General features: G+C 41.5%; 1 protein-coding gene across 1 annotated transcript in view; it reads right to left on the bottom strand.

The window, feature by feature from the left end:
• atp10a (ATPase phospholipid transporting 10A) overlaps nucleotides 1–23,689 on the bottom strand; it is a 193,140-nt gene that overhangs the window by 140,358 nt on the left and 29,093 nt on the right. The window contains 2 exon segments of the mRNA XM_061887950.1: nucleotides 14,338–14,423; nucleotides 14,500–14,704. Coding sequence (XP_061743934.1) covers nucleotides 14,338–14,423; nucleotides 14,500–14,704 — 291 coding nt within the window.

Raw genomic sequence — 23,689 nt, 5'->3', positions numbered from 1 at the left:
TTGGTAGCAAAACAGGCCCAGAGCAAAATACTACCACCACCATGCTTGACGGTAGGGATGGTGGTCCTGGGAACGAAGGCCTTACCTTGTCTCCTCCAAACATATTGCTGGGTATTGTGGCCAAACAGCTCAATTTTTGTTTCATCTGACCACAGAACTCTACTACAAAAGGTCTTATCTGTGTCCATGTGATCAGCAGCAAACTTTAGACAAGCCTTAAGGTGTCGCCTCTGGAGCAAGGGCTTCCTTCTTGCATGGTAGCCTCTCAGTCCATGGCGATGCAAAACACGTTTGACTGTGGACACTGACACCTGTGATCCAGTAGCTTCCAATTCATTGCAAACCTGCTTGTTGGTGGTTCTCGGTTGACTCTGTATCATCCTGAACACTTTTCTCTCAGCAGCAGGCGAAAGCTTGCATTTTCTTACTGATCGTGGCAGTGACAAAACTGTGCCATGAAGTTTATACTTACGCACGATTGTCTGCACAGTTGCTCTTGGGACCTTAAGCTGCTTTAAAACCGCTCCAAGTGACTTTCCTGACTTGTTCAAGTCAAGGATTTGTTTTTTCAGATCCGTGCTGAGTTCCTTTACTTTTCCCATTGTTGCGTTTGTAACCGAGTCCAATGACTGCATCACATGAGCCCGACTTAAATGGGCACAAGAAGTAAGTCAACAGGTGTCGTCAATCATAATCACTCACATGACGTTAAGGGGCCATGCCTTGAAGCTCATTTCATTTGATTGCAACTTTTCTACATCACCAAAATGTATCATGTATGTTGCTGTATGTATAATTTTGACTCAGCATATTGTCACGTTTTCAGTCGACCCATAAAAAATTTATAAAAGAACCGAACTTCATGAATGTTTTTAGTGACAAACAAGTATGTGCTCTAATCACTCTAGATCAGGGGTGCCCATTACGTCGATCGCGAGCTACCAGTCGACCGCGGGGGGTGTGTCAGTCGATCTCCAGCCAGGCTTTTAAAAAAAATAGACCTAAAAATTAGTGATCATCAATCTTCACCAAGACGTCACTTAAATGACATTCACGGTACCGGAGGGTCTTGTGAGATGACGCTGGCTGCTGCAAGATCATTATTATGAAAATATGACCGAGAGGAAGGCGAGAAACACTTTTTTTTTCAACAGACTCTCGCGCCGTACCTTCCGTCAAAACTCTAAAGGCCGACTGCACATTTCCTATCTTCACAATAAAAGCCCTGCTTCATGCTGCCTGCGCTAACTAAATACAGAGTCTCGGAAAACTGGCGTGCACAAGCGATCCCTCAGAAAGCTGGCGTGCACATCACTTGTGCACGCCAGCTTTCCGAGACTCTTATTTTGTTAGCGCAGGCAGCATGAAGCAGGGCTTTTATTGTGAAGATAGGAAATGTGCAGTCGGCCTTTAGAGTTTTGACGGAAGGGACGGCGCGAAAGTCTGTTGAAATAAAAAGTGTTTCTCGGCTTCCTCTCTGTCATTTTTTCATAATAATGAACTGGCAGCAGCCAGCGTCATCTCACAAGACCCTCGGGTGCCGTGAATGTCAATCAAGCAAGCTACGGAATTTGCCGCCAATGTTTTTCTTGTAAAGTGTATGGAAGCTGGATGAATTAGATGCCAAAAACCAACCACTTTCATGTGGTATTGTACAGAAAGGACAACTTTTTTTCTCCTCCATTTGAAAATGTGGGCGTTATCATCATTACTGTCTGATTCCAATCAATGCAAGTCATCAGAATCAGGTAATACACCAACTTATATTCTTGTCTTTGTGAAAGAAAGACATCTATATGTGTTTCACATGCTTGTATTATCATTAAACACATTTAACTTGTGTACAAAAATGTTTCTTTCATAAAAAAAAATCAATCAATCAATCAATCAATGTTTACTTATATAGCCCTAAATCACTAGTGTCTCAAAGGGCTGCACAAACCACTACGACATCCTCGGTAGGCCCACATAAGGGCAAGGAAAACTCACACCCAGTGGGACGTCGGTGACAATGATGACTATGAGAACCTTGGAGAGGAGGAAAGCAATGGATGTCGAGCGGGTCTAACATGATACTGTGAAAGTTCAATCCATAATGGATCTAACACAGTCGCGAGAGTCCAGTCCAAAGCGGATCCAACACAGCAGCGAGAGTCCCGTTCACAGCGGAGCAAGCAGGAAACCATCCCAAGCGGAGGCGGATCAGCAGCGCAGAGATGTCCCCAGCCGATACACAGGCAAGCAGTACATGGCCACCGGATCGGACCGAATCCCCTCCACAAGGGAGAGTGGGACATAGAAGAAAAAGAAAAGAAACGGCAGATCAACTGGTCTAAAAAGGGAGTCTATTTAAAGGCTAGAGTATACAAATGAGTTTTAAGGTGAGACTTAAATGCTTCTACTGAATATAAATGATATTATATAAATGAGGTAGATCCCCTCGAGTTGGTCAATTGAAAAGTAGCTCGCCTGCAGAAAAAGTGTGGGCACCCCTGCTCTATCACAAAAAAAAAACAGATTTGTAGAAATTATTGAAAACTAAAGACTGCCATGACATTATGTTCTTCACAAGCCAATGCAAACTTTTGACCACGACTGTATACTTACAGTGTGTATAAAACAAGGATGGAGGCTTTGGGATGTATTTTAGAGCGCTTAATAGGCAGAATAGAGCGACTCCGCTTACCTCCACTGTTAGCTGACTCTTACTAGTGTTTATTTACGGTTAAGAAGGCATAACAAAAGAAAAACACGTGTTCTTGTCCTACATAAGTACCGTGAATGACAGGCAACATAAAAAGTGCACTTCCCCTTCAAATGACGTGAAATTTATCAGCTGGCGTCCTCCGCCCTCCAGCAGAATGTGCGCGAGGACAACATCTATTTATCACGGTCAGCACCTCGCTCTATCACCGTCTAAAAAGCTACACCGCCAGCACAACTCACCCCCGACATGAGAGTTCTCTGCTCCCTGGCGACCTTTACACGCTTGAAAAGACTCCTGACCGACCACCAAGACGGTGGAAGCCCCTCTTGGGGAAGAGATTTAACTGGAAAAACACCAGATAGAGGCTGGCATGTCAGGAACAACTTCAATTTCACCACAGCTACTCAGGTCACGCGCCTGTCAGCGGCGTTGGTGGACGCCCGTCGCTCAAGTCGCTGACGGCACACGGGAGCGCCGTCTGCAGATTAGCAGTCCCTGAGCTTGCCGGGGGAGGAAATTGATAAGCGCGGATTGTTCGATCTCTCACGGGGCGAGATTAGACAGCGTACAACTGGCCTGCTCCTGGTTTTTCAGCAATTGAAGATGCAAACATCCATCCATTTTCTACCGCTTATTCCCTTTTGGGGTCGCGGGGGGCGCTGGCGCCTATCTCAGCTACAATCGGGCGGAAGGCGGGGTACACCCTGGACAAGTCGCCACCTCATCGCAGGGCCAACACAGATAGACAGACAACATTCACACTCACATTCACACACTAGGGCCAATTTAGTGTTGCCAATCAACCTATCCCCAGGTGCATGTCTTTGGAAGTGGGAGGAAGCCGGAGTACCCGGAGGGAACCCACGCATTCACAGGGAGAACATGCAAACTCCACACAGAAAGATCCCGAGCCTGGATTTGAACCCAGGACTGCAGGACCTTCGTATTGTGAGGCAGACGCACTAACCCCTCTGCCACCGTGAAGATGCAAACATTTACACACAAAAAAAGGCACCACTAAAGATGTTTTAGTCTTCAAGGAATTGAAAGAATTATCAACACCGTTGACATAAATACTGTTAGCATAATTGTATCTAAGTTGTCACAAAACTGTGTTTCAATGAGTTCCCGGCGAGAAGACAAACTACCAAGAAGAACGCATGTAAAACTCCACTGTGTAGGATGACAGGCAACGTGAAGCTGTTCTGTTTCTTTCATGTATTGTAATCCATTGTTTAATCCATTGTTTACTTTCATTAAACAATGGATGTCCGCTAACTTTTTGCAACTTAATGATAAAAAAACGGAAATGCTGATTATCGGTCCTGCTAGACACCGACCTCTATTTAATAATACAACTTTAACATTTGACAACCAAACAATTAAACAAGGCGACACGGTAAAGAATCTGGGTATTATCTTCGACCCAACTCTCTCCTTTGAGTCACACATTAAAAGCGTTACTAAAACGGCCTTCTTTCATCTCCGTAATATCGCTAAAATTCGCTCCATTTTGTCCACTAAAGACGCCGAGATCATTATCCATGCGTTTGTTACGTCTCGTCTCGATTACTGTAACGTATTATTTTCGGGTCTCCCCATGTCTAGCATTAAAAGATTACAGTTGGTACAAAATGCGGCTGCTAGACTTTTGACAAGAACAAGAAAGTTTGATCACATTACGCCTGTACTGGCTCACCTGCACTGGCTTCCTGTGCACTTAAGATGGGACTTTAAGGTTTTACTACTTACGTATAAAATACTACACGGTCTAGCTCCATCCTATCTTGCCGATTGTATTGTACCATATGTCCCGGCAAGAAATCTGCGTTCAAAAGACTCCGGCTTATTAGTGATTCCCAAAGCCCAAAAAAAGTCTGCGGGCTATAGAGTGTTTTCCGTTCGGGCTCCAGTACTCTGGAATGCCCTCCCGGTAACAGTTCGAGATGCTACCTCAGTAGAAGCATTTAAGTCTCACCTTAAAACTCATCTGTATACTCTAGCCTTTAAATAGACCTCCTTTTTAGACCAGTTGATCTGCCGCTTCTTTTCTTTCTCCTATGTCCCCCCCTCCCTTGTCCCTTGTGGAGGGGGTCCGGTCCGATGACCATGGATGAAGTACTGGCTGTCCAGAGTCGAGACCCAGGATGGACCGCTCGTCGGGACCCAGGATGGACCGCTCGCCTGTATCGGTTGGGGACATCTCTACGCTGCTGATCCGCTTGAGATGGTTTCCTGTGGACGGGACTCTCGCTGCTGTCATGGATCCGCTTTGAACTGAACTCTCGCGGCTGTGTTGGAGCCACTATGGATTGAACTTTCACAGTATCATGTTAGACCCGCTCGACATCCATTGCTTTGGTCCCCTAGAGGGGGGGGGGGTTGCCCACATCTGAGGTCCTCTCCAAGGTTTCTCATAGTCAGCATTGTCACTGGCGTCCCACTGGATGTGAATTCTCCTTGCCCACTGGGTGTGAGTTTTCCTTGCCCTTTTGTGGGTTCTTCCGAGGATGTTGTAGTCGTAATGATTTGTGCAGTCCTTTGAGACATTTGTGATTTGGGGCTATATAAATAAACATTGATTGATTGATTGATGTAATCAACGGAAATATATTGTCTTGACCCGAGATCTACAAAGCGAAGAGGAAGCAGTACCTAACTCTCTTACACCGACCTATTCTTTGAACTGTTTTCCGAACTTTTCTGTGAACTGCTTACAACCTTTTCTTTGAACTGTTCTGTAACCAAAGGCGACGGCTGTTTATGACCCCCGTGCCTTAGAAACAGCTGTTGCCATGTAATCAGCGAAAGCCCAAATAAAAGAGGAGGCGTACCATCTTTCGCCAGAGCATGATCGAGACTGTACAAGAGTACAGCCCAGACGTCACTCCTCAATTGAGCCAAATTTAATTATTTGCTTCTTGTCTTGTTTAATAGATGTCATCAGTGTTTGCACCTGACGAATACATTCATCCAAATATTTTTCACTAAATTATAAAATGCTCTGGTAGAAATTATGCCCTTGGTGTTGTTAGGGTCGGTTTCGACCCAGTTCTAAAAATAAGATGATAAAGCAATGATAAGAGCCAAAACTGAACACACTGACAGCCAGCTCCTCTCCCAATCATGTGAGCTTTAGTGGATTCTCATTTTACCTTGTTATCCTGTACAAAAACAAACAAAAGACGGACACTAAAAGTGTCACTTTTTGCCACTCTGATTTGGTTTTTTTATTACTTTTGGAACTAGTAATCTATTTCTCTTGGTTTAATTTGCTTGATTGGTTGTTGTTTGTTTGATGTTGGATTTCTGTTGCTGAAGAAAATACTTTTTAGCCTTTTTCTAGAGGTAAATATATATGGGTCGAAATTGACCCGTAACACCATAGATGTTACTATAGTTAAAATTCTTAAAATGAAAAAATAAATAAAACACATTTATTGAAGATATGTGTTCTAATACCCCTTAGTAATAGTTAGGTAACACAACAACCTTTTTTTTATGTATATGATTCTCTTGAGGTTCGTTTTACCATTTTTAAAAATTGAAATCGAGGCGTATACTGACAAAAAAAGGCCCAATGGCCCAAACCAAAAATATCAAAACCAATATTTTCAAGGATAAGGAAGCCTAACGAGGTAACCAAGAGTTGAGAAACAAATTGGATGATAGATCATTGTTTTTAGTGTATTTTACAGCTGATTTAAGACATGGGTCAAAACCGACCCGTTAACATAAGAGATGGTAACAGAAAGCTAACACAAGAGGAAGGTTAAAGCATCTCTTCCTGAGGGCGTTTCAGTGTTATAACTTCCCCTTTATCGTTCGTTTTTAAGCCAAAATGTGTCTGTTCTCCCTTTTGTGTCTACACACTGTGTCTGCTTGGAAGTACTCCGTGATTGTTTGCTGCCGAACATGCCCGTCTGCTTGAAAACCAGCAATGTCACGTCTTCCAGGATGCAGACGGACAACTCTGGACAAAGAATAAGGTAAGAGATGATTTATTCACACAGTCAATCCAAATAGACAGAAAACAAACAAAGACGCATGTCGATCGCAGGGTAAGCTAAGGTGAGACTTAGCAAAGGAATCAAGAAGCATAGAAGCATTAATTACCCAAAGTAACTGTTGCATTCAGCAAACAACGAAGTCAGACAGAGTGTGGCGAGCAACGTGAATAAATAGCTCTCTGATTAGTGCCCGGTCGCAGGTGAACGTGCCGAACACTAACCAGAGGCAGGTGGAACCGATCAGTACCCATGGTGACCAAAACAAACCCAAGAGTGCCCAAAACAGGAACTGAGAGAGTCCAAAACTAACAGAACATGACTAAACAAAACAAAATCCGGGTCACGGATCATGACAGCTGTAAAAATCTGCTGTACAGTGTGTGCGTTTGTGTCCCTTTTTTTTCCAGGAACTTTATGCCAAAAGTCATAATGTCCGATAGAATTCTAAAAAAAAATGTTCTGCTTAATGGTACACCCAAAATGTACAAACCCTGTTTCCATATGAGTTGGGAAATTGTGTTAGATGTAAATATAAACGGAATACAATGATTTGCAAATCCTTTTCAACCCATATTCAATTGAATGCACTCCAAAGAAAAGATATTTGATGTTAAAACTCAAACTTTATTATTTTTTTTGCAAAAAATAATTAACTTAGAATTTCATGGCTGGGCACACGTGCCAAAGTAGTTGGGAAAGGGCATGTTCGCCACTGTGTTACATCACCTTTTCTTTTAACAACACTCAATAAACGTTTGGAAACTGAGGAAACTAATTGTTGAAGCTTTGAAAGTGGAATTCTTTCCCATTCTTTTTTTTATGTAGAGCTTCAGTCGTTCAACAGTCCGGGGTCTCCGCTGACGTATGTTACGATTCATAACGCGCCGCACATTTTCGATGTCTGGACGGCAGCCGGGCCAGGAAAGTACCCGCACTCTTTTTTTATGAAGCCACGCTGTTGTAACACGTGCTGAATGTGGCTTGGCATTGTCTTGCTGAAATAAGCAGGGGCGTCCATAAAAAAGATGGCGCTTAGATGGCAACATATGTTGTTCCAAAACCTGTATGTACCTTTCAGCATTAATGGTGCCTTCACAAATGTGTAAGTTACCCATGCCTTGGGCACTAATGCACCCCCATACCATCACAGATGCTGGCTTTGGAACTTTGCGTCAATAACAGTCTGGATGGTTCGCTTCCCTTTTGGTCCGGATGACACGATGTCGAATATTTCCAAAAACAATTTGAAATGTGGATTTGTCAGACCGCAGAACACTTTTCCACTTTGCATCAGTCCATCCTTAGATTATCTTGGGCCCAGAGAAGCAGGCGGCGTTTCTGGATGTTGTTGATAAATGGCTTTCGCTTTGCATAGTAGAGCTTTAACTTGCGCTTACAGATGTAGTGACAAACTATATTTAGTGACAGTGGTTTTCTGAAGTGTTCCTGAGCCCATGTGGTGATATCCTTTAGAGATTAATTTCGGTTTTTGATACAGTGCCGTCAGAGGGATCGAAGGTCACGGTCATTCAATGTTGGTTTCCAGCCATGCTGCTTACGTGGAGTGATTTCTCCAGATTCTCTGAACCTTTTGATGATATTATGGACCGTAGATGTTGAAATCCCTAAATTTTTTGCAGATGCACTTTGAGAAACGTTGTTCTTAAACAGATTGACTATTTGCTCACGCAGTTGTGGACAAAGGGGCTTTTGCTTTGCATAGTAGAGCTTTAACTTGCACTTACAGATGTAGCGACAAACTTTTTTTTAGTGACAGTGGTTTTCTGAAGTCTTCCTGAGTCCATGTGGTGATATCCTTTAGAGATTGATGTCGTTTTTTTGTGATTTCTCCAGATTTACTGAACCTTTCGATGATATTATGGAACGTAGATGTTGAAATCCCTGACTTTCTTGCAATTGCACTTTGACAAACGTTGTTCTTAAACTGTTTGACTGTTTGCTCACGCAGTTGTGGACAAAGGGGTGTACCTCGCCCCATCCTTTCTTGTGAAAGACTGAGCACTTTTTGGGAAGCTGTTTTTATACCCAATCATGGCACTGTTCTTCGTTCCTCTGCTTCGTCTCCTGCCGTGGTTTTGTATGAATGCATGATGGAGATCCGGATGTTGTTTGTCAGTGTATTAACGTGCCGGCTGGAATAAACACACGCTGAGAAATAGCTCCGTGCCTGCCTACTTTATGGGTTATAGATAAAACTACGGATAACGGAGACATATGTAATAGTCTCCTTTTCAGGAGAGAGAGGACGCTAAAGGCAGTGCCTTTAAGGCTCGCCCCCAATATTGTTGTCCGGGTGGAAATTGTGAGAAATTCGGGAGAATTTCAGGAGATTTTCGGGAGGGGCAAATTCGGGAGTCTCCTGGGAAAATCGGAAGGGTTTGGCAAGTATGCGTAGATTACCGTAATAACTCCTAAAGCGCAGCTTTCAACCATTGAAATACTTTCTGTAGTTGAAGATTTACGGTCATTTAAAAACAGCACTACACATCATAATGGCAGCTACAGTTTTGATGTTAAAGGTCTAAAAAAAAAAAAAAAAAAAAAGATTTAGAACGTCCGGCGGGCCGAATAAAAAATATTAATGGGCCGCATGTGGCCCGCATTTTGCCCAAGCCTGGGCTATACTGCTGCAAAAGTCATCACATGTCTGCCACAATCATGTGTGTTCTTAAATGAGTATTCCACCTCTTCCATGTTTTGACGGCAGTTTTGATTTGGGCTTACATGGTAAACAACTCAAATATCTGTTGGGATTTCCCTTCCTGGTTTGATGGCCCGCCCTATCTTGCCTCTGTTTGGCCTGTCCGTAATGTGTTGCCCTAATCTTAACCAATCATCACCCACGATAGTAAACAACCAACCAATCATGGATGTTCTTATACATAAACCAACCAATCATCATTGATATTTCCCGTATATGTTATCCCCTGCCCGTGGAGTTGTTTCCCTATCCATCCATCCATCCATTTTCTACCGCTTATTCCCTTTTGGGGTCGCGAGGGGCGATGGCGCCTATCTCAGCTACAATCGGGCGGAAGGCAGGGTACACCCTGGACAAGTCGCCACCTCATCGCAGGGCCAACACAGATAGACAGACAACATTCACACTCACATTCACACACTAGGGCCAATTTAGTGTTGCCAATCAACCTATCCCCAGGTGCATGTCTTTGGAAGTGGGAGGAAGCCGGAGTACCCGGAGGGAACCCACGCATTCACGGGGAGAACATGCAAACTCCACACAGAAAGATCCCGAGCCTGGATTTGAACCCAGGACTGCAGGACCTTCGTATTGTGAGGCAGACGCACTAACCCCTCTGCCACCGTGAAGCCCTTGTTTCCCTATGTAGCTTCTGTTTCCCTATGTAGTTCATCATTTTAATTTTTACCATTGGATCATCAAAAACCGTACTCATTACGGGAAAACCATAGTTGTTGGCAGGTATGGCAAAAAGACGGATCAAGATTTGAACACACATTGTAGGTCGTAAAAAGAAGAAAAACTAAAATATTTTTCTATATTTTTACAGCGAAAAAAAAAAAGAGGAATTTCTGACGATAGACGTAAAAATCACATGCCACCCGGGTTGGAGCGTGCTGCACATCCGGTTGCTCTTCGCACGTTGGCATTTGTCGGTCACCCCAGCAGCACTGAGAGCGAGCTCAGCCAAACTGCCTCAAGGTAATGTTGCGATTTTCAATGTCAACAAAGAAATTGACTATTAAAAAAAAAAAGGATTTAACGTAACTAAAGTAAATCCGCTTTTCCAAAAATGCACTAGCTTGATAATAAAATACATTGGCTTTGCTATTGGCATGCTACTGATTAGCAATAGCAATTTCACATGGCTAACTGAATGAAAACGACAAATAAGATGCATGTTACAATCACACAGCTGGTGTGTAATAACTACAATGCTTGCAGTATTAACACTTTTTAGGGTCCGACAAAACAATACTGCCATCTAATGTCTTGGAGTTGCAACTGTAACTGTAACCTAATGTCGTACTTGAACATTTCTGAGACTCAGAAAAGCGATAATAAAACAAAATACAACACATTTGGACAGCAGTTATAATCAGCTCATTTTTGAATGTTAGAATAAAATATATGTAACTTGATTGGATTATCTAGAGCAGGGGTGCCCATTACGTCGATCGCGAGCTACCAGTCGACCGCGGGGGGTGTGTCAGTCGATCTCCAGCCAGGCTTTTAAAAAAAATAGACCTAAAAATTAGTGATCATCAATCTTCACCAAGACGTCACTTAAATGACATTCACGGTACCGGAGGGTCTTGTGAGATGACGCTGGCTGCTGCAAGATCATTATTATGAAAATATGACCGAGAGGAAGGCGAGAAACACTTTTTATTTCAACAGACTCTCGCGCCGTACCTTCCGTCAAAACTCTAAAGGCCGACTGCGCATTTCCTATCTTCACAATAAAAGCCCTGCTTCAGGCTGCCTGCGCTAACTAAATACAGAGTCTCGGAAAACTGGCGTGCACAAGCGATCCTTCGGAAAGCTGGCGTGCACAAGTGATGTGCACGCCAGCTTTCCGAGACTCTTATTTTGTTAGCGCAGGCAGCATGAAGCAGGGCTTTTATTGTGAAGGTAGGAAATGTGCAGTCGGCCTTTAGAGTTTTGACGGAAGGGACGGCGCGAAAGTCTGTTGAAATAAAAAGTGTTTCTCGCCTTCTTCGCTGTCATTTTTTCATAATAATGAACTGGCAGCAGCCAGCGTCATCTCACAAGACCCTCGGGTGCCGTGAATGTCAATCAAGCAAGCTACGGAATTTGCCGCCAATGTTTTTCTTGTAAAGTGTATGGAAGCTGGATGAATTAGATGCCAAAAACCAACCACTTTCATGTGGTATTGTACAGAAAGCACAACTTTTTTTCTCCTCCATTTGAAAATGTGGGCGTTATCATCATTACTGTCTAATTCCAATCAATGCAAGTCATCAGAATCAGGTAATACACCGACTTATATTCTTGTCTTCGTGAAAGAAAGACATCTATATGTGTTACACATGCTTGTATTATCATTAAACACATTTAACTTGTTTACAAAAATGTCTCTTTCATAAATAAATAAATATAAATGATATATATAAATGAGGTAGATCCCCTCGAGTTGGTCAATTGAAAAGTAGCTCGCCTGCAGAAAAAGTGTGGGCACCCCTGATCCAGAGAATAGTGCTCGATACCGTGGTAGAGCGCAATATGTAGGTGTGGGAAAAATCACAAGACTACTTCAAATGAAGTAGTCTTGTGATTTTTCCCACACCTACATACATACATACATACATACATACATACATACATACACACATATATATTGTGAAGAACAATTAATATTTATTAACACACACAAAAGTACTGACGTTGTGTCCTGAGCAAGACACTTCACCCTTGCTCCTGATGGGTGCTGGTTGGCGCCTTGCATGGCAGCTCCCTCCATCAGTGTGTGAATGTGTGTGTGAATGGGTAAATGTGGAAGTAGTGTCAAAGCGCTTTGAGTATCTTGAAGGTAGAAAAGCGCTATACAAGTACAACCCATAAAACAATAAACATCCCTAAATGTACAAAACCAGTGAAGTTGGCAAGTTGTGTAAATGGTAAACAAAAACAGAATACAATGATTTGCAAATCATTTTCAACTTATATTCAATTGAATAGACTGCAAAAACAAGATATTTAATGTTCACACTGAGAAACTTTATTTTTTTTTTTTGCAAATAATCATAAACTTATAATTTAACGGCAGCAACACAATAAGTTGGCACAGGGGCATTTTTACCACTGTGTTACATGACCTTTCCTTTTAACGCCACTCAGTAAACAGTAACTAAAGACACACATTTTTGAAGCTTTTCAGGAGGAATTTTTTTCCAATTCTTAAGTTGTTCAACAGTCTGGGGTCTCCGTTGTGGTGTTTTAGACTTCATAATGAGCCACACATTTACAATGGGAGACAGGTCTGGACTACAGGCAGGCCAGTCTAGTACCCGCAATCTTTTGCTATGAGGCCACGCTGTTGTAACACGTGGCTTGGCATTGTCTTGCTGAAATAAGCAGAGGCGTCCCTGATAACCTTGCTTGGATGGCGACATATATTGCTCCAAAACTTCTATGTACCTTTCAGCATTAATGGTGCCTTCACAGATGTGTAAATTACCCATGCCTTGGGCACTAATACACCCCCATACCATCACAAATGCTGGCTTTTACACTTTGTGCTTACAACAGTCTGTATGGTTCTTTTACTCTATGGACACGACATCCACAGTTTTGAAAAACAATTTGATATGTGGACTCGTCAGACCACAGAACACTTTACCACTTCGTATTATTCCATCTTAGGTGAGCTCAGCCCAGCGAAGCCGGCGCCGTTCCTGGGTGTTGTTGATACATTGCTTTTGCTTTGCATAGTAGAGTTTTGACTTGCACTTACAGATGTAGCAACAAACTGTAGTTACTGACAGTAGTTTTCCAATGTGCTCCTGAGCCCATGTGGTGATATCCTTTACACACTGATGATCCAAGGTCCGTAATATAATCGCTTACGTGCGGTGATTTTTCCAGATTCTCTGAACCTTTTGACGATATTACAGACCGTAGATGGTGAAATCACTAAATTCCTTGCAAAACTGTTGAAATAGTGAAGTGAAGTGAAGTATATTTACATAGCGCTTTTCTCTAGTGACTCAAAGCGCTTTACATAGTGAAACCCAATATCTAAGTTACATTTAAAACCAGTGTGGGTGGCACTGGGAGCAGATGAGTAAAGTGCCTTGCCCAAGGACACAACGGCAGTGACTAGAATGGCGGAAGCGGGAATCGAACCTGCAACCCTCAAGTTGCTAGCACGGCCACTCTACCAACCGAGCTATGCCGCCCCAAATATTTGCTCACGCATTTGTTCACAAAGTGGTGACCCTCGCCCCATCATTGTTTGCGAAGGACTGAGCATTTCATGGAAGCTGCTTTCGTACCCAATCATGGCACACACCTGTTCCCAATCAGCCTGTTCACCTGTGGAATGTTCCAAATAAGTGTTTGATGAGCACTCCTCAACTTTCTCAGTCTTTTTTGCTACGTGTGCCAGCTTTTTTGAAACACGTGGCAGCCATCAAATTCCAAATGAGCTAATATTTGCAAAAAAATACAATTTTCCAGTTAGGACATTAAGCATATTGTCTTTGCAGTCTATTCAATTGAACATAAGTTGGAAAAGGATTTGCAAATCATTGTATTCTGTTTTTATTTACCATTTAAATAACGTAACACTGGTTTTGGGTTTTGTATTATCAATGGAAATTTTTTTGAAGTTTTGGTGTGGTTTGCTGGCGTAATCTTACAGTCCACACGTATGTCTTATGACGTGGACTTTGAGGTCGGTAAGCACAATCAGAATCATTCCTTACATAAGGCGCACTGTCGAGTTTTGAGAAAATGAAAAGTGCGCCTTATAGTCCGAAAAATACGGTACACAAAGAGCATGTGACGTGTGAAAAATGCAGAGAACCAAACATTTCCTGTTTCGGAGCGTGTAGAAGTGTGGATGTGTGTTGCACAAGACAAACAAAACTCACATGTATCCTCGGAATCGGTTGAGGTCGTTGTTGGGCTTCTCACACTCGATGACGCTGTTGTACTTGGACGGGTCGAAATCGCAATCCTGCGGAAAACGCCTCGTTATCGGCTGCGCGCCGTGCAAACAGGGAAGGGGGCGGCGGCGGCAAACGCGGGCTCACCAGGTCGAAGAAGCTGCGGACCACCTGCCTCTGCTTGAGGTTGGTCTCGCCGTCCAGCGTGGCCGTCTCGATGTGACACAGGCGGTCGGGGTCGCTGGAGCTCAGCAGCAGGACGTCGGCGGGTAGGATCTCGTTGCACCTCAGCCGGATGAAGTCGCCCACGCGCACCTCCTTCCAGAACTTTTCCACGTAGCGGCGCTCCACTCTGACAAAACGACGCAGGACAAACAATCACAATAATAATTAAAGCTGCAAGCAGCGTTGGTCGGGTCCGCCTTTGGCCGCTGCCGCCGTGTCCCGAGTCCCGATCTTAGTCAGACCTACATAGAAGTTTTTTATTCCATGTTTCTACGACATTTCTAACAGAAGTTACATGCAGTTTTGTCTGTTTTTTTTACTAGGGGGCGCTAAGCGCAATTTTGATTTTTGGGGTTTGGTTTTGTATTGGATGGCAATTTTCACCAGTCCTGATGTGTGTGTAAAATTTGGTGAGTTTTGAAGCATGTTAAGGGGGTCAAATTACAGATTGGCTTTTCTGGATGTTGTTGATAAATGGCTTTCGCTTGGCATAGTATAGCTTTAACTGGCACTTTGAAGCATTTTAAGGGGGTCAAATATCAGTTCAAAGAGGCAAAAAAGGCATTTTTAGCAAAAATATTGTTTTGAAGGGGTTTTTGTCAACTTCCTGTTGATTTTAGGTATAGAAGTATTTAATGGAAATGTAGGTGTAAGTCAGACCTACATAGAGGTTTTTGTTTCATGTCCCTACGACATTCCTAACGGAAGTTACAAGCAGTTTTGTCTGGAAAAAGGTGACGGCTTTTTACAAAACTTTTATTTTGAAGGGGTAATTGCCAACTTCCTGTTGATTTTAACTGAAAGATGCCAATCATCAAAATGTAGGTCCAAGTGACACCTACATTGAGGTTTTTGTTTCATGTCTGTCCGACATTCCTACCAGAAGTTACAAGCAGTTTGATCTGTTTCCTCTTCCTAGGGGCAGTTTTTTCTGTGTTTTATTCAAAAATTGCAATAGAGCGCAATTTTGAGTTTTAAGGTTTGTTTTTTTCACTAGATGGCAATTTCTGCCAGTCCTGATGTGTGTGCCAAGTTTGGTGAGTTTTGAAGCATTTTAAGGGGGTCAAATTACAGCTCATAGAGGCAAAAATAGCATTTTTTGCGAAAATGTTGCTTTGAATGAGTTTTTGCAAAATTTCTGTTGATTTTGGGTATAGACGTCTAAGTCAGACCTACACAGAGGTTTTTGTTTCATGTCTCTACGACATTCCTAACGGAAGTTACAAGCAGTCAGTTTTTTGTTTCCTTTTAGGGGGCGCTAAAGCGCAATTTTCATTTTTGGGGTTTGGTTGCTTAATAAGTTGGTCTGCCGCTCCATACCGATGTGTGTGTCAAATTTGGTGAGTTTTGAAGCATGTTAAGGGGGTCAAATTCGGGTGCGAAGGTGCGAGCGCGCCTTGGGCTGCTGCCCCCAAGCCCCACGGTCGAATATGCCTTAGTGATACTATTTAATGCATTGTGAAAGTAATGCAGTTGTTGTATTGAAGTGAAAATATCAAACTTCCTGTTGATTTTTGCTAAAGTATATTAATAATCAAAATGTAGGTCTAAGTGAGACCTACATAGTGTTTTTTGTTTCATGTCTCTCTGACATTCCTACCGGAAGTTACAAGAAGTTTTGTCTGTGTTTTCTTCCTAGGAGCAGTTTGTCCGTGTTGTATTCCTAGGGGGGCGGTAGAGCGCAATTTTGAGTTTTGAGGTTAGGTTTTTTCACCAGATCGCAATTTTTGCATGACCTGATGTGTGTGTCAAGTTTGGTGAGTTTAGAAGCATTTTAAGGGGGTCAAATTACAGCTCAAAGAGGCAAAAATTACATTTTTTAGGAGTCTTTGCACAGGGGTTCTTTAAAATCAAAACCTGAGAACTTTTAATCAGAAGGGTGCGAGTTTGAAGCCAAAACAACAAACGCACTCAGAGGAGATAATGTTTGAAGAAAGGTGACCGGTTTTTACAAAACTTTTGTTTTGAAGGGGGGGATTGCAAACTTCCTGTTGATTTTTCTTGGGGGTTGTCAATCTATGAAATGTAGGTCTAAGCGAGACCTACATAGAGGTTTTTGTTTCATGTCTCTCCGACATTCTTACCGGAAGTTACAAGCAGTTTTGTCTGCGTTTTCTTCCTAGGAGCAGTTTTTTCAGTGTTTTATTCAAAAATAGCGCTAGAGCGCAATTTAGAGTTTTGGGGTTTGTTTTTTTCATTAGATCGCAATATTCGCCAGTCCTTCTGTGTGCGCCAAGTTTGGTGACTTTTGAAGCATTTTAAAGGGGTCAAATTACAGCTCAAAGAGGCAAAAATGACATTTTTTAGGAGACTTTGCACAGGGGTTCTTTGAAGGCACGTAAAATCAAAACCTGAGAACTTATCAAAACTCTGTTCTATACTTTTAATCAGAAGGGTTCAGTCTCTCTCCTGTGCGAGTTTGAAGCCAAAACAACAAACGCACTCAGAGGAGATAATGTTTGAAGAAAGGTGACCGGTTTTTACAAAACTTTTGTTTTGAAGGGGGGATTGCAAACTTCCTCTTGATTTTTGTTGGGGGTTGTCAATCTATGAAATGTAGGTCTAAGCGAGACCTACATAGAGGTTTTTGTTTCATGTCTCTCCGACATTCTTACCGGAAGTTACAAGCAGTTTTGTCTGCGTTTTCTTCCTAGGAGCAGTTTTTTCAGTGTTTTATTCAAAAATAGCGCTAGAGCGCAATTTAGAGTTTTGGGGTTTGCTTTTTTCATTAGATCGCAATATTCGCCAGTCCTTCTGTGTGCGCCAAGTTTGGTGACTTTTGAAGCATTTTAAAGGGGTCAAATTACAGCGCAAAGAGGCAAAAATGGCATTTTTTGCAAAAATTTTATTTTGAAGGGGTTTTTGCCAACTTCCTGTAGATTTTTGCTGAAAGAAGTGAGGGTATGAAAATGGGGTCTAAGTCAGACCTACATAGGAGTTTTTGTTTCATGTCGCTATGACATTCCTAACAGAAGTTACATGCAGTTTTGTCTGTAATTTTTTTCCTAGGGGGCGCTAGAGCGCAATTTTCATTTTGGGGGATTGGTTGCATGGAGTCCTTTGCCATGGGCCTGCGGACCCTAATAACAACAAAAACAACAACAAAGACTGCCAGCTCCTCTGGATGTGCTTTTAATAAGAACATTTTTGTGAGTATTGTTTACAAAATATCTGCAATATTTACCAGATATATAATGAAGCTATTTTTTTAACAATTCATTCATTCATTCATTCATTTTCTACCGCTTATTCCCTTAGGGGTCGCTGGTGCCTATCTCAGCTACAATCGGGCGGAAGGCGAGGTATACCCTACCTTTTGCTAGTTTTGCATGAATACACCTTAGCGTCAAATATTATGTTACTTGACGAATGATAACTGTGGATTACAATACATCAAGGAAACCGATACCTTCATGTCGCTTCCCATCCTACACAGTGGAGTTTTACAAGCCTTTTGATTGGTAAGATCAAAGACAGCTTTTGTCTTGCTCGCCGGGAAGTCATTGCAACACAAAGTTTTGTGATAACTCACATACAATTATTTTGACACATTTTAACAGGTAGACACTTCAGTGTAAAATCAATCGGTATTTCACTACTGCTAATTGTAAACATGCGTTTGTTAGCATGTTAGCGTTGAGCTAATTTTGCATGAATACACATCAACCTCAAATATTATGTTACTTGATGAATGGTAACTGTTAGCATGTCAGCTTTTTTGTGCCAATTTTGTAGGTATACACCTTAGTCACATGTCGGTACTTGACGCATATTGACATTAGCAGGCAAGCATACATTTTTTTTGTATTCGTATGTATGTCACAGTTAACATTTTAGTATGCTAATATTAGCAAGCTATATATTTTTAGCAAATATTACAGGTAAACACTTCAGTGTAATATTTATTGGTATTTCACTAATGGTAACTGTTGTTAACATGTTAGCTTTTAGCTAATTGTGCAGGTACACACCTCAACATCAAATATTTTGCTACATGCCTAATGATACCTGTTAACATGCTAATTTTATTAGTACTCTAGCTTTTTTTACAGTTAATTTTGTAGGTATACACCTTAGTCACATGTCGGTACTTGACGCATATTGACATTAGCAGGCAAGCATACATTTTTTTTGTATTCGTATGTATGTCAGTTAACATTTTAGTATGCTAATATTAGCAAGCTATATATTTTTAGCAAATATTACAGGTAAACACTTCAGTGTAATATTTATTGGTATTTCACTAATGGTAACTGTTGTTAGCATGTTAGCGTTTAGCTAATTGTGCAGGTACACACCTCAACATCAAATATTTTGCTACATGCCCAATGATACCTGTTAACGGGCTAATTTTATTAGTACTCTAGCTTTTTTTAAAGTTAATTTTGTAGGTATACACCTTAGTCACATGTCGGTACTTGACGCATATTGACATTAGCAGGCAAGGATACATTTTTTTTGTATTCGTATGTATGTCACAGTTAACATTTTAGTATGCTAATATTAGCAAGCTATATATTTTTAGCAAATATTACAGGTAAACACTTCAGTGTAATATTTATTGGTATTTCACTAATGGTAACTATTGTTAGCATGTTAGCGTTTAGCTAATTGTGCAGGTACACACCTCAACATCAAATATTTTGCTACATGCCTAATGATACCTGTTAACATGCTAATTTTATTAGTACTCTAGCTTTTTTTAAAGTTAATTTTGTAGGTATACACCTTAGTCACATGTCGGTACTTGACGCATATTGACATTAGAAGGCGAGCATACATTTTTTTTGTATTCCTATGTATGTCACAGTTAACATTTTAGTATGCTAATATTAGCAAGCTATATATTTTTAGCAAATATTACAGGTAAACACTTCAGTGTAATATTTATTGGTATTTCACTAATGGTAACTGTTGTTAGCATGTTAGTGTTTAGCTAATTGTGCAGGTACACACCTCAACATCAAATATTTTGCTACATGCGTAATGATACCTGTTAACATGCTAATTTTATTAGTACTGTAGCTTTTTTTAAAGTTAATTTTGTAGGTATACACCTTAGTCACATGTCGGTTCTTGACGCATATTGACATTAGCAGGCAAGCATACATTTTTTTGTATTCGTATGTATGTCACAGTTAACATTTTAGTATGCTAATATGCTATATATTTTAAGCAAATATTACAGGTAAACACTTCAGTGTAATATTTATTGGTATTTCACTAATGGTAACTGTTGTTAGCATGTTAGCTTTTAGCTAATTGTGCAGGTACACACCTCAACTTCAAATATTTTGCTACATGCCTAATGATACCTGTTAACATGCTAATTTTATTAGTACTCTAGCTTTTTTTAAAGTTAATTTTGTAGGTATACACCTTAGTCACATGTCGGTATTTGACGCATATTGACATTAGCAGGCAAGCATACATTTTTTTTGTATTCGTATGTATGTCACAGTTAACATTTTAGTATGCTAACATTAGCAAGCTATATATTTTTAGCAAATATTACAGGTAAACACTTCAGTGTAATATTTATTGGTATTTCACTAATGGTAACTGTTGTTAGCATGTTAGCTTTTAGCTAATTGTGCAGGTACACACCTCAACATCGAATATTTTGCTACATGCCTAATGATACCTGTTAACATGCTCATTTTATTAGTACTGTAGCTTTTTTTAAAGTTAATTTTGTAGGTATACACCTTAGTCACATGTCGGTACTTGACGCATATTGACATTAGCAGGCAAGCATACATTTTTTTTTGTATTCGTATGTATGTCACAGTTAACATTTTAGTATGCTAATATTAGCAAGCTATATATTTTTAGCAAATATTACAGGTAAACACTTCAGTGTAATATTTATTGGTATTTCACTAATGGTAACTGTTGTTAGCATGTTAGCTTTTAGCTAATTGTGCAGGTACACACCTCAACTTCAAATATTTTGCTACATGCCTATTGATACCTGTTAACATGCTAGTTTTATTAGTACTCTAGCTTTTTTTAAAGTTAATTTTGGAGGTATACACCTTAGTCACATGTCGGTACTTGACGCATATTGACATTAGCAGGCAAGCATACATTTTTTTTGTATTCGTATGTATGTCACAGTTAACATTTTAGTATGCTAATATTAGCAAGCTATATATTTTTAGCAAATATTACAGGTAAACACTTCAGTGTAATATTTATTGGTATTTCACTAATGGTAACTGTTGTTAGCATGTGAGCGTTTAGCTAATTGTGCAGGTACACACCTCAACATCAAATATTTTGCTACATGCCTAATGATACCTGTTAACATGCTAATTTTATTAGTACTCTAGCTTTTTTTAAAGTTAATTTTGTAGGTTATACACCTGAAGTCATATTTTAGTACCTGACAAATGTTAACGTTAAAAGGCTGGCATTCTAAACACATTTTTCAAGTACACACCTCAGAATAGTATATTCTGGTAGCTGACGCATATTGCATTTAACATTTTAGCCTAATAATTTTAACATTCTATATTTTTTAGCTAATTCAACTGTGTCATATATTGAGGTATTTCACTGATTATAACTGTAAACATGCTATTGTTGGCATGTTAGCTTTTAACTAATTTTGCAGGTACAACATACCTCAGCGTCATATATTTTGTTACTCGACGAATTATACTTGTTAGCATGCTAGCTTGGTTTTTTTTTTAGCTAATTTTGTAGGTATACACCTCAAGTCATATTTAGGTAATACAAACGTATATTTAGGTAAAACATGCTTTGTTAGCATGTTAGCTTGTGGCTAATTTTGCCATCAAATATTTTGTTACTTGACGAATGATAACTGTTAGCATGCTAACAACATTAGTACGCTGGCTTTTGTAAAGCTAATTTTGTAAATACACACCTCAGTCCTATTTTGGTGCTTGACACATGCAAACGTTAGCCGGCTAGCATTTTTAACTTTTTTCAGGAACACACTTAATAAAATATGTTGGTACTTGACACACGTTAACAGCATTTTAACATGCTATATTTTTTTTTACCTAATTTAACAGGTATACCAATCAGTGTCATATATTTTGGCATTTCACTAATGTGAACTGGAGGCATGCTATTGTTAAAATAGTACTGTTAGCATGGTAGCTATTTTAGCTTATATTGCTCACATTTTTTTTTGTTACTTGACGCTATCTTACACACATGGAAGAGGGATGTGTACCATGGTTATGAGTTGTTTTTTAATTTTTTTAATTTATTTGTTTTTTTCCCTTGGCCTCAGTCTGCACCTCCTCTCCAGGGCCCAGGCAAAGACCCATTTTTTAAATTTTATTTTAATCTTCTATTTTTTTCTCCCCCCCTCCCCCTTTGTTTACCTTTATCTCATCTTTTTTGTAAGGGGCGCTGGAAGCCGGCTGACCCGTCAGCGATCCTGTTCTGTCTCCCTGTAATGTTTGTCTAAACTTGAATGGGATTGTGCTGAAAATTTTAATTTTCTTGAAGGAACTCTCCTGACGGAATAAATAAAGTACTATCTAATCTAATCTATCTTGCCAGCGTGCTAACTGTCAGCATTCATTTTAAATTGCTACCAAAATAGCATTTCAAAACCCCAGCCGAGTCATACCAAAGACTATAAAAAAAAATGGGAGCCATTACCTCCCTGCTTGGCACTCAGCATTAAGGGTTGGAATTGGGGGTTAAATCACGAAAAAATGATTCCCGGGCGCGGCCACCGCTGCTGCTCACTGCTCCCCTCACCTCCCAGGAGGTGATCAAGGGGAATGGGTCAAATGCAGGGAAAAATGTTGCCACATCTAGTGTCCATCCATCCATCCATCATCTTCCGCTTATCCGAGGTCGGGTCGCGGGGGCAACAGCCTAAGCAGGGAAACCCAGACTTCCCTCTCCCCAGCCACTTCGTCTAGCTCTTCCCGGGGGATCCCGAGGCGTTCCCAGGCCAGCCGGGAGACATAGTCTTCCCAACGTGTCCTGGGTCTTCCCCGTGGCCTCCTACCGGTTGGACGTGCCCTAAACACCTCCCTAGGGAGGCGTTCGGGTGGCATCCTGACCAGATGCCCGAACCACCTCATCTGGCTCCTCTCGATGTGAAGGAGTAGCGGCTTTACTTTGAGTTCCTCCCGGATGGCAGAGCTTCTCACCCTATCTCTAAGGGAGAGACCTGGAAACTCATTTCGGCCGCTTGTACCCGTGATCTTATCCTTTCGGTCATGACCCAAAGCTCATGACCATAGGTGAGGATGGGAACGTAGATCGACCGGTAAATTGAGAGCTTTGCCTTCCGGCTCAGCTCCTTCTTCACCACAACGGATCGGTACAACGTCCGCATTACTGAAGACGCCGCACCGATCCGCCTGTCGATCTCACGATCCACTCTTTCCTCACTCGTGAACAAGACTCCTAGGTATTTGAACTCCTCCACTTGGGGCAGGGTCTCCTCCCCAACCCGGAGATGGCATTCCACCCTTTTCCGGGCGAGAACCATGGACTCGGACTTGGAGGTGCTGATTCTCATTCCGGTCGCTTCACACTCGGCTGCGAACCGATCCAGCGAGAGCTGAAGATCCCGGTCAGATGAAGCCATCAGGACCACATCATCTGCAAAAAGCAGAGACCTAATCCTGCGGTTACCAAACCGGAACCCCTCAACCAACGCCTTGACTGCGCCTAGAAATTCTGTCCATAAAAGTTATGAACAGAATCGGTGACAAAGGACAGCCTTGGCGGAGTCCAACCCTCACTGGAAATGTGTTCGACTTACTGCCGGCAACGCGGACCAAGCTCTGGCACTGATCGTAAAGGGATCGGACCGCCACAATAAGACAGTCCGATACCCCATACTCTCTGAGCACTCCCCACAGGACTTCCCGAGGGACACGGTCGAATGCCTTCTCCAAGTCCACAAAGCACATGTAGACTGGATGGGCAAACTCCCATGCACCCTCAAGAACCCTGCCCAGAGTATAGAGCTGTTCCACAGTTCCACGACCAGGACGAAAACCACACTGTTCCTCCTGAATCCGAGGTTCGACTATCCGGCGTAGCCTCCTCTCCAGTACACCTGAATAAACCTTACCAGGAAGGCTGAGGAGTGTGATCCCAC

This window comes from Nerophis ophidion, linkage group LG26 (genome assembly GCF_033978795.1).
Source record: "Nerophis ophidion isolate RoL-2023_Sa linkage group LG26, RoL_Noph_v1.0, whole genome shotgun sequence".
NCBI lineage: Eukaryota > Metazoa > Chordata > Actinopteri > Syngnathiformes > Syngnathidae > Nerophis > Nerophis ophidion.
The sequence above is the reverse complement of the archived record's forward strand: the minus strand, read 5'-3'. Positions and strand labels throughout refer to the sequence as shown.